A 12,500-nucleotide genomic window follows, 5' to 3' on the forward strand; every position below is an offset into this window, starting at 1 on the left:
TAAAGAGAGAGCATCAGAGTGCAGCTTAACAAACTCTCTTCTGCGTTGGCCTTTATGTGTGGGTGCAGGTTTATACCAAAGGTTGTGCGTGTGTGTGTGTGTTTGTGTATACATGCATTGGTGTAAGCGTGTGTGCTTGTTTATGTGTATGCGTGCATGAGCGTGAGCTTGTGTGTATGTGTGTGTACACGGGTGTGTGCATTTGTGCATTTATGTATTTGTGCTTGATCCTCCTATGTTGTGTTGGTGCGTGCACACTGTGTGTGTGCAGCGTGCTGCATGTTTGTGAAGGTGAACGCGCAGTGTGCTGTAATGTGTGGAGTGGTTGTTTTTCTTGTTTTGATGTTGTCTTCAGACCGCCTCAGGGAGATCCCGCGGTGCTCAGGCCTGTCACTTGTAAATGGTAGTATTTCAACAGGAGACACCACTGTGTGTGTTTATGGTAGTGTGTGTCTGTGTGTGTGTGTGTGTGTGAGTGTGTGTGTATTAGTGTATGTGTATGTTGTTATTTGGAGCGTATGCATGGGACCGTTCCGTCCGGGTCTCTCTGGTCTGACAGGCAACATCTTCATCACTCGCAATGAAAGTGGAATCCCTTGTTTATCCCTCTTTGGATGTGTGTTTGTACATCTGTGTGGGGGTCTGTGTGTGTTGTGGTATGTATGGGTGTTGCTGTGGGTGTGTGTTTGCATATATTAATAGCACCACAAACATCTGCTGCATTGGAGCATAATAAAGTGTTTTCTTTATACTCGCATGTTGTTTTTGTTCAACTCTAATGTAATGTGATGTGTGTGTGTGTGTGTGTGTAAGAGAGAGAGAGAGGGAGAGAGAGAGAGAGAGAGAGAGAGAGAGAGAGAGAGAGAGAGAGAGAGAGAGAGAGAGAGAGAGAGAGAGAGAGAAAGTGAGAGAAAGCTTTTGTTCATGTGCGCTTAAATGTCACTGTGATAAATTATCAAATGAAATGATGTCCCCTTTGCATTGAGATATGTCGAAACCCATTGCCTTTCTTTGTGGATTGTTGTCATTGAAAATAAGCGACATCAAATATGACAACGACGTCATCTTGTTTTCGTCCCGTTCAAGGTGGCGGTGCAGGCAGCCAGCAGACCGTTCTCCATGAGGAGCAGTAGAAGATGCCGGCTCTGCCAGCACTGCTGCTGTCGATACACTGTGTCTCCTTCCTGCTAGTTACCATGGCGCCTCGCTCCCTCAGCCTGGCCCCAGTGCTCTCCTCTGTCCGCATGGGTAAGTACGGGCCTTCCAGACCCTAACCCTAACCCTAACCCTAAACCTAAAAATAGCCCTAGCCCTAGACTTAGCATTTGCTCCTGACCTTACCTGCTGCTCTCCGCTGTTCGCATGGGACAGTAGGGGCCTTAGCCCTAGCCCTAGCCATAGCCTGAGCCTGAGCCTGAGCCTGAGCCTGAGCCTCAGCCCACACCTGACCCCCAAAGGTGTATCAGATGAGACCATTGTCTGGAAAGCGTTGTCAAGACAATGCAAGATGTGTTTTTATGAGCAGCAGAATGTTCCGTTGTTTTTGATCCTCCCAAATCCTTACCCTCCTTAGATGTGTTAAAAAGATAAGATAAGTTTGTATTTTATTGATCCCAGATGGAAAATTCTCTACAAAATGATAAAATACTGGACCGAACTGTAGCCTGTTAAACCATTTCCCCCAGGAGCAATAAAGGATCTGAATCTGCAAGTAAACACAAACAATGATTTCTAACAGTGGAACTGGATGCGGTTGCTTGCATATCGCCATTCTGTCGCGTGAGATGCTGAAAATCGTCTAAGTGTCAGCCTAGCAACAGAAACCTAATCACTAGTAACAGCGCTTACATATTCATCTTACTCACCCTCTTGCTCTGTCATCCTGGTGCCCACTCCCTCCCACGCATGCACCGAGCGCTGGGTTACATTACGGAGAAATGCTGCTTTGCTTTTCTATTTTCCCTCCTCTCTTATTCCCTCCCTCCCTCGTCGCCCTCTCATGGCTCTCGCTGAACAAAATCCATCTCTTCCCCCATCATGTCCCATCATTTGTTCACACTATTTCCTCCCTATTCTTCCAGCTTGGTTTCCTGTTACCTACCCAAACCTCCAACGCTTTCCATCAGCACCACTACCCCCAACACCACCATCATTACAAGTACCACAGCGATCCTCACAACCATCTCCCCCACACCACCTCACGCTATCTACCACCACAACCAACGACCACCACCACCACCACCACCGCCGCCTCCAACACCACCATCATTAACTACCACAACGATCCTCAAAACCACCCCACACTCTCCACCACAAAGCCCCCCCGTCATCTTTATAACTGCCACTAGGATCCCCATCATCATCTCCACCACCATCCCCTCACGCTGTCCACCACCACCACCACCACCATCACCACCACCACCACCGCCACCCTCCTCATCTTTACAACTGCCACTAGGATTCCTATAACCATCTCAAACCCCACCACCTCACACCAGCCACCCCAACCTCCACTACCATCATCACCTTCACCCCCCCAACGTCACAACTCTGATCCACATCATCGCCACCATCACCGCCCCTCCCACTAACCACTACCCCCCACCTCCACCTCCACTCCCCACCACCTCACCCTATCCACCCCCACAATTTCCATTAAAACCCCCTCTTCCACCCCAGCATCCTCACCACCACTAGCATCAAAATGCCACCATCACCAGCACTCCCCCTAACCACTACCCCCACCACTCCCCACCAGCACCGTCACCACCACCAGCACCCTCCACGTCCCCCTTGACCCCTCTCTTGTTGTCCCGCGCCCGTAGCGGCCATCCTGGACGACCAGTCGGTGTGCGGCCGCGGGGAGCGGCTGGCCCTGGCCCTGGCCAGGGAGAACATCAACAGCGTGATGGAGGGCCCGTCGCGCGCCCGCGTGGAGGTGGACATCTACGAGCTGCAGAAGGACTCCCAGTATGACACCACCGACACCAGTGAGTGGAGCCATGGGGTCCATGGGAGGCCAGGAGAACCCTTCCACTTTGCTAGGAACCATAATGTGGTGGGAAGGTAGTGGGTTCGATCCCGAGGGCCAGCAGCTTACCTGTAGGCGTCCTTCAGCAAGATGCCTGACTGCTACTTCACTTTGGATGAAGGTGTCTGCTCATGAGCCAATGTTCACCATGAAGGAACATGAAGTACAAAGAACATGCATGTCTTCATCCCTCAACCAAAATCCCCAAAGAAATGTGCATAGGGCGCAGCAGAAGGGGGTGGCGGTGGGGTGAGAATATGAGGCGAGAACACGGCTTTCACAGCTGATGATAGGTTCTCAATAATAGATTTGATTTGTAAAGAGAGAAAGAGCAAGACCACTGAAACAACCTCACCCTCTCCCTGTTTTTCTCTGCCATTGAGAAGTGATGTATTATATGCACCGGTGATTGACAGGCAAGATGGATTCCCGGACCATTTAGGGAAGAGATACCGCGACGGGTCCCCCCAATGATCAGGAATTAGCCGGGAGCTGTCAAAAATGTCAATTGTCTCATATAGAGGCCTGCGCCGTCAAAATAGATATCCTCACAGCGCTAACGGCTGATGGATGGCTAGCCATTTCTCACCAATTACACTCAGGGTACTAACTCTTAAATCTCACCTGCAGCACCTTGAAGTCTGTATTCTGCATTGAACATTTTTCACTCATCTCATCTTCTCATTGGCAAAAGATACAGAAAAGACAATGAACATTGATCGACATGACTGCTTACCTTTAATTAGCCGAGCATAGGAACGGACATTGATTAACCCCTAAACTATACTGGCTGTGGTCAAAACACACTCACACAAAACACTTTATATACACTCAGGATGTGATATAAAAAATATACATCACAAATGTTTTCATTATGTTCTAAGCAGATAGTATATCCCTAAACAACAATAAAATTGCAAGTGTCACTTACTTAATCTCTTTTCTTAAGCAATTTGTTCAGTTTTATTTCTTTATCAGTCAAATCGCTATAAAGATCTTAATAACACTTCCTAGCAGAGTTACAAAACCCTGGCGTTGTAAAGTAGAACCATAAAAGAAATGGGCTGCTGGTTGCTGTGAATCTTCCAAACAGGCAGCTAGGTGAATAAAACCTTTGATGAATGTGTCCATGCTAGTAATGTAGCGCTCACAGTGCTACTAGCCACATAGAGGAACACCATTAGCAAGCGGCCTGGTGCCAACCGCATGTGATTTTACGGTCACTTTATCATGTTGATGATGTGGTGCATAAAGTAGTCATCGTTTTAAGTTTGCGACCATAGAAAAATCTTTCAAAACTATTTTAAACTCCCACTTTCCGCTTGATTTCGGTTGACGTGACATTTTAAACAGTTCATTGGTCGCCCGCATTCAACCGAAGCGTGGATTTTATTGAAACCAGCAGAGACGCCTGTCAGTCCCGTAAATGTTATCACGCATGACTACAAGACAGAAGGGCACTTGAGCAGGGCCCAGTGAGCCCTAACTGCTTATTAAATGCACCCAATACCCAGCGGAGTACCGGCTGCACCAAATAGAAACAATAAAAGCAAAGGAAGACTGATGGTATCAAATCAAGCCAACGACCGGGTAACCATGGCCCTCCTGACGGACGGGCCACGGCGTCCCACGGTGGGCTGAGCAGAGGAGAGGCTAACCGCTCGGACCCGTCCTGCCAGGTCGATGCCCCGCCACCAGCTACTGCCCAAATGTCTGTCCGTGCATGGGAGGCTTTGTGCGCATATGTGCATGCATGAGTTGTGGGTTTGTGTGTGTGTGTGTGTGTGTGTGTGTGTGTGTGTGTGTGTGTGTGTGTGTGTGTGTGTGTGTGTGTGTGTGTGTGTGTATGTGTGTGTGCGTGTGTGTGCGCGTGTGTGTCCTTGGCAAGGAGTCAAACAGCACTGACGGGAGTGTTTGCCGGTGGGATTTTTTGTTCTCTGTATCAGACATCTCCTCATCTCAGCGGTCCGAAACTAGTGTGTTTGTGTGTATGTGTGTGTGTGTGTGTGTGTGTGTGTGTGTGTGTGTGTGTGTGTGTGTGTGTGTGTGTGTGTGTGTGTGTGTGTGTGTGTGTGTGTGTGTGTGTGTGTGAGGTGTGTGTGTGTGTGTGTGTGTGTGTGTGTGTGCGTGTGTGTGTGTGTGTGTGTGGAGGAGGATGTCCACATGCAGATTCCCAGATGGAGACTGTATGGGCGTGAGGTTAGAAACATGTGCAGACAGACAATGACCACACTAGCAGTGTTTGTGTGTGTGTGTGTGCGTGTGAGCAAGTGTGTGGGTGCACGCGTGCAAAACCGTGTCAGTGCGTCGGCATGTGTGTCTGTGTTTGTGTTTGTGTGTGTGTGTGTGCATGTGTATGTGTATGTGTGTGGGTGCATGTGTGTGGAAGTGAGAGTCTTGTTTAATGGATTTGAATTAAATAGCATCACATTACAAAACAACACAATGGCATAGAATATGAATAATAATAATACAAAAAATGAGGACAACAGATTGCCATAATCATATCACAAAGACAATCATAACAACAATCATTTGAGGCAGCGTCTTAATCGCCACCACATTCGCAGTCATGATCCTAATCACACTTGTAATCACAATCATACTCATAATACAACCATATGGGAAATTAATTACCACATTATGCATGTAAGAATGAGGTATCTGAAGGATGTAAAGGAGGGTTGATAAGTCCTAGAGTTCTGACTTTATTTACTATTATAGGAAATAATGTTTGCCCACATAGATAGAGAGAAACAGACAGATGGATGGATGGAAGAAGTGAAACAATATATTGCTGTTGGTACAGTGAAGATGTTCATAGAACCAAGTGCAAGTACTAACAATCACTAGGCTAACCCATTTCCCTTTTACAGCAGTGATAGCAGCTACTGCAGATGCTACACAATTAAGTACTATGAATAATTACAACATACATTAAGTGCATACAATAAGTGTGTACATTAAGTGCCAGGACGTACTACATAAAAGGGTGGGGCCATCCAATGGACTGGATGGCTATGCAGAGTCTAGGTGAACTCTGAACATATGTATAGATATATATATATATATATATTAGTGCTGTCAAGCGATTAAAATAATGAATCGCATTAATGTCACGGTTAACTCACGATTAATCACGAGCAATCGCGATTAATCACAAATGTTTTTTCTATGCTAAATATCCCTTGATTTCTTTGTCCCATTAACTGTTCTCATTTTAATGCTCTTATCAACATGGAGAAGTGCCTCGGCTTGCCTTGTGCAAATGTTTTTTTATTGATAACAACATTGGCATATACTGATCAAAACAGGACGATACAAAAAAAAAGCCTATAGTGCAATTAAACGATGAACATACAAACATACTGCCATAGGTAGATATAGATATAGATGGATAGATGGACAGAGAGACAGCCAGACAGCCAGACAGCCAGACAGACAGACAGACAGACAGACAGACAGACAGACAGACAGACAGACAGACAGACAGACAGACAGACAGACAGACAGACAGACAGACAGACAGACAGACAGACAGACATACAGAAAGACAGATATATAGATGATATACATACTGACAGACAAACAGGTATACACTATATATATAGATGATGGATAGATAGTAGACAACCTGTTCATCTTCTTCTCCTCACCAGGGTGTTAATCATGCTGTGACATTCAACTGGACTCCCATGGTTTACTGCGCTCCATAATGGTTCCGACACACAGCTAGTGGCCACAGTAATTGTACGCACAATATAAAAGCCTGCAAGGACAGTTTACAATGCAACATATTTTGCATTTACTCACCCTTTCAGGTAGGTCTCAGATATTCAAGCAGGCCATTAAAGACAAGTGGATTGCAATATCCTATATAAATGATTGAAGTATACAGACGTGTAATAATATAATTTAGGCTAAATACTTTTTTGTTGTTTTTTTGCAAACCATAGAATTAGAGTTTGACATGTTTCACCGAAGGCAAATATTGTATATTTCTTTGAATGTGGGCCTGGGCACCAATCTTGTTAATCAAGAAGGATACATCAATGAAGTGCACACGCTAATTTGCGCCCCCTAGGGGTTGAGTTACAAATCACAACTGCAGTAGTTTAAGTAGTAAACCATTTACATCCATCATGGGGTAGTTCAATTTGTAATACACTTGCTATGATTAATTTTCTGACACAGCAAAATAGATGAATATTAAAATACATTGAATATTAATTACAATTCCGATAAGAACCGTTGAATTTAGAGGACCCCCCGCAAGGGTATCTCCTGGTGGATCTCCATGGGGCCCCTCATCACATCCTGAGGGGCAAAACCCCCTGTGGCCCCCTGATAATTCCCATCCCGCTCCTAACAGCTCTCAGCAGGGTTATTGACTACCTATGCCTACACAGTATTCTAGTTAAACAGACTTACCCTGAGTTCCCCTCGTTCTCCTGATGAGATCCATCTCTGTCTCTCTGTGAGACGCCCATCGACAATATCCAAGACAATTAGGCTTTCCCCAATCTTCTCTTTTTAAGGATCTCTACCGGACAGTCGGGTCAATTTGATTAAATAAATGATTGCTGTGTGCGTCACTTAATATAACTACAACTATAAATGTCATCATTCACAATTGAGTCACTACGGATACCGATATTGCCTGAGTTAAACTACATTTATTCACTTCATCACATGAACTCATTTAAATGACTGATTGGAAAGAAACCTTTTTCAAAGGGACTTGAGGTCACTTGAGGACGATGGAGTTTGAACAGCGAATATCTGAGTAAAAATTAGCTGAATAACTGAATATCCTAACGACGGTTATAGCAACAGGGGTGTCAGAAAGACGTCAGGGATGTCTCATGGTCCTCGTGTCAAAGAGAGAGAGGAACCAGAGATAAGGGAAATAAGCTAAAGTATTTTGCTTATTCGCCTTCTCCTTTGCAGTGTGTCAGATCCTACCCAAGGGTGTCGTCTCGGTTATAGGTCCCGCCTCCAGCCCCGCCTCCGGCTCGACTGTCAGTCACATATGTGGGGAGAAGGAGGTGAGCGTTACACACACACACACACACACACACACACACACACACACACACACACACACACACACACACACACACACACACACACACACACACACACACACACACACACACACACACACACACACACACACACACACTAACACTGCAGTCCAATCACACATAGCCTACAAACATGCACACTTTACATTAACATGCATATACAGTATATACACAAACGCGCCACCAAGGGCACCGATGCACAAGCACATGCACCAACACGCTTTGGCGACCTTGCTGTGCATATGTACGTGCGCAGACAGCCCCTCCTACACACTAACTCTTCATGTTGGGGGCCTGTAGAGATTTGCCCTCCCGTGTGCATAGAATCTCCTCTCATGTAATTACCATCATGCACCTTCTCCATCTGTTTTCTGCTTTCTACCTGGTGGCCTTTTATCCCCTGCTCCCTGTGTTCTCTCTGCGCCTCCCTCTCTCTTGCATCTCTTTCATCCCTTCGATCTTTTCTTTCATGGATCCTTCTTTGTGACCATGAGTGTTATGATGTTTTTTGTGGGAACATTAATACCTCCTCTTCTTATTCTCTCCCCATGCCGGTCTTGTCCCCGTCCATCTTGACATCCTCTAATTATTCTCTCCTCTCATCTCCTCTTCTGTCTTTTTCTTCTTCAACCCTCTCCTCCCCTTATCCTTCCTTCTCCACTTCTGCCCTCCTTTTCCCCTCACTCTTCTCCTCACCTCTCCCTCTCTTCTCCCCTCTTCTCTCCTCTACCTCTATCATCTCCTGTCCTATCATATCCCCTTCCCCCTAACCCTCCATCACTCTCCTATCCCTCTCCTCTCTCTCTTCTCCCCCTCCTCCCTTCTCCTCATCCCTCCACTCTTAACCTCCCCTCTCCTACCCATCCACTCTCGCCTCACCTCTTTCCTCTCCCCCCTTTCTCCTCTCCTCCCCCTCCCTCTCCCCTCCTCCCCATCCCCCTCCCCTCCTCCCCCCCCGCCCCATCCCTCTCCCCCTCCCTCCCCCCTCCTCCCCCATCCCTCTCCCCTCCCCCCCATCCCTCTCCCCTCCCTCCCCTCTCCTCCTCCCCCTCCCCTCCCCCTCCCATCCCTCTCCCCTCCCCCCTCCCCCCCTCCTCCCCCTCCCCTCCCCCTCCCATCCCTCTCCCCTCCCCCCCTCCCCCTCCCCTCCTCCCCATCCCTCTCCCCCCCTCCCCCTCCCCTCCTCCCCATCCCTCTCCCCTCCTCCCTCCTCTCCTCCGCATCCCTCTCCCCTCCTCCCCCTCCCTCTCCCCTCCTCTCCCTCCCCTCCTCCCCCTCCCTCTCCCCTCCTCCCCCATCCCTCTCCTCCACTCCCATTAGATCCCTCATGTAAAGATCGGTCCAGAGGAGACCCCTCGCTTGCCGTACCTGCGCTTTGCGTCCGTTACGCTGTACCCCAGCAACGAGGACCTGAGCCTGGCTGTCGGGGCCATCCTGCGCTCCTTCAGCTACCCCTCTGCCAGCCTGGTGTGTGCCAAGGCCGAGTGTAAGTACAACTCAGACCGTGGGTTCTGGCCCAACCATGTGCATGCTGTTCATGGGATCAGAATGAGTGTCTGGTGGTTAAATCCGTGTTGGATTACATGTTTAGCGTAAGTATGTCTGTGGGTGCAGGGTATTTGTATGGGAGTATGCATATGATCAGATTATGATTTATGACGAGGACGATGGTGTATTGGACTGCAAGTAGTGTGAGCATTAGTAACGTCATATTTGAGGGTGTGTACAACGTATGTGTACGATGTGTATATGTGTATGAGTGTACATGCGTGTCTGTGTGCATTTGTGGGTTTATCTGTTTGTATATGTGTTTGTGTGTGTGTGTGTGTACGTGTGACATGGTTCGAAACACTCCTACTGAGGAATCAGTTGGAGTGTAATACCTGTAAAAACAGGTGTTACAGCCACACACATACACAAATACACACATACACACACACACACACACACACACACACACACACACACACACACACACACACACACACACACACACACACACACACACACACACACACACAACCACACAAACACACACCAAACACACACACCCCTGCGCGGATATGTATGTGTGTGTGTGTGTGTGTGTGTGTGTGTGTGTGTGTGTGTGTGTGTGTGTGTGTGTGTGTGTGTGTGTGTGTGTGTGTGTGTGCGTTGTATCCATGCAACGGCCTCTCTATCAGACAGGCCTTAATGAGGAATCAGTTGGAGTGTAATACCTGTAAAAACAGGTGTTACAGCCACACACACACACACACACACACACACACACACACACACACACACACACACACACACACACACACACACACACACACACACACACACAAACACACACCAAACACACACACCCCTGCGCGGATATGTGTGTGTGTGTGTGTGTGTGTGTGTGTGTGTGTGTGTGTGTGTGTGTGTGTGTGTGTGTGTGTGTGTGTGTGTGTGTGTGTGTGTGTGTGTGTGTGTGTTGCAGCCATGCGACGGCCTCTCTATCAGACAGGCCTTTAAAGTTCAGTGCGCTGTTCAGCTCCTGAGCGCGGCTCACACCACACTCAGACTATTACTCACAGCTTCACGCCGGCTCGCTGCCCTCCCCTCGCTCAGCCTCCGAGACGGCACAGATACATAGTCATGTTCCTAATATCGCTCCGATTGAAGCCCTACTTACTGGCGCGGCTCATTCGATTTGACACTCGGAGCGCGTTTGCCGCCGCCGATGCCCAGGTGCCGGTCGTTTACTCCTTCTTTTTATTTAGCGTCAGACGGAGCCGTGGCCGCCGCCGCTGTTGTTATGGATGTGGTGGTGGAGGTGTCGTGTTCGCAGAAGGGTGTAACATCGATTCATTTCATGCTAATGGGAGGCTGACAGCACGGGGGGGAGGGGCTCGGGGAGTCTGGGATGTTTGCTCTCGCCAGACTCTTGACATCGTGAACGCTCGGCTTAGCCCTCTGTGCCACCAGGGCAATCCGGCTTGCATCCCTAGCCCGCCCCACGCCCCCCTCCCAGAACCACCATCTGCAGAGCTCTGAGGATGAATCATGTCAACATGTCTGCCCTGTAAAACCCACAAATCCAACGGAGCGATGCTGGCCACCTATGAATAAGGAGAACAAAGAGAGTGCATCGTCTGTCATTTAACGTGATAAATTGATAGATGGTCAACGTGGGTCTTTTCTCCCCGCCTTCCAATTGAGCAGCAAGCCAAAATCTGCCTGAGAGTTTCGTATTGATTTAAGGATCAACAAGCATCCAATGTCTCCCTGGCAGTTAGCCGCTGGTGCTCTGCTGCTGCACCCAAGGGTGTCCGCTCTCTCCCTCCCTCCCCCATCCCTCCCCTCCCTCCCCCCCCTCACTCCTTCCTGGGTTTGTTGTTCCACTGGACCCAGAGAGAGGAAAAAAGTAAATACTACGCTTTGAATGGACATCAGACTTCTTGTGCAGTTTCAGTTTAATCATCAATTGAATGGGTTAGATAAGAGCAAATAGCTATAAGTGTCTCTCGCTCTCTCTCTCTCTCTCTCTCCCTCCCTCCCTCTCTCGCTTTCTCTCTCTCTTTTATTTCACTGTCTTTCATAGGAATTAGGGAGAAACAGATAGAAAAACATAGTCCCTTATCCGAAGAAGTAGTCTTCCCGGTGGAGTGATTGAGGAGTGTGCGTGTGATACGTTTGGCTTGAAGGTGATCTTTACAAGGTTATCACATGCACAGACTCTGACCTACTTGGCTGCGCTATCTATCGCCATGGAGCTTGTTGCCATGGCTGCAGAAGAGGTGCTAACTGCCAACCAAACCATGTTCCACACACTAAATGACTATGTGGGTATGTGTGTGACAGAGTTGCTGTGTGCTCTAAGTCTAGAAGTCTATATGCACACCTGTGTATATGTGTGTGTGTGTGTGTGTGTGTGTGTGTGTGTGTGTGTGTGTGTGTGTGTGTGTGTGTGTGTGTGTGTGTGTGTGTGTGTGTGTGTGTGTTATAATGGTCTATGTTTAGCCCGTATGTAAATGAGTGTAATTTTCTATATGTTTAATTGTGATTGAGTTGCGCGGGTGTGTGCGAGATTGTTCACACCTTCTCCACAACAAAGAGGGCCGGTATTAGAACATTGACGCTGTCAAGCAACTTACGAACGTGCAAACATTTGTTCAGTTGGCACAGTTGTTATTTGTTCACCTTCTCCAACCTCTTCATTACAATCATATTATATTCCTGAGACAACTGGCTAAGTTTAGCCGCAGCACGTAAGCAGTGTTGAACAGCATTCTCTCACTGAGTGTCCCCCCGGAGCCCTCTTAGGGGTGGGGGCTGGCCGTCGGAGCAGCCAGCTGCAGGGGAGTGAGGCAGATCATTTAGGTCGTGTCCGGAAGTGTCAGCCGGAGAGA

General features: G+C 48.0%; 1 protein-coding gene across 3 annotated transcripts in view; it reads left to right on the forward strand.

Annotated features, from left to right (window-relative positions):
* The first annotated feature begins 1,136 nt into the window (after positions 1–1,136).
* grik5 (glutamate receptor, ionotropic, kainate 5) overlaps positions 1,137–12,500 on the forward strand; it is a 38,935-nt gene continuing 27,571 nt past the window's right edge. For all 3 annotated transcript variants that reach the window (XM_056601642.1, XM_056601641.1, XM_056601643.1), the window contains exons 1-4: positions 1,137–1,248; positions 2,826–2,990; positions 7,982–8,079; positions 9,439–9,604. In XM_056601642.1, the coding sequence (XP_056457617.1) occupies positions 1,137–1,248; positions 2,826–2,990; positions 7,982–8,079; positions 9,439–9,604 (541 nt within the window). The remainder of the gene's footprint in view (positions 1,249–2,825; positions 2,991–7,981; positions 8,080–9,438; positions 9,605–12,500) is intronic.

Source organism: Gadus chalcogrammus, chromosome 11 (genome assembly GCF_026213295.1).
Source record: "Gadus chalcogrammus isolate NIFS_2021 chromosome 11, NIFS_Gcha_1.0, whole genome shotgun sequence".
In the NCBI taxonomy this organism is placed as follows: Eukaryota; Metazoa; Chordata; class Actinopteri; order Gadiformes; family Gadidae; genus Gadus; species Gadus chalcogrammus.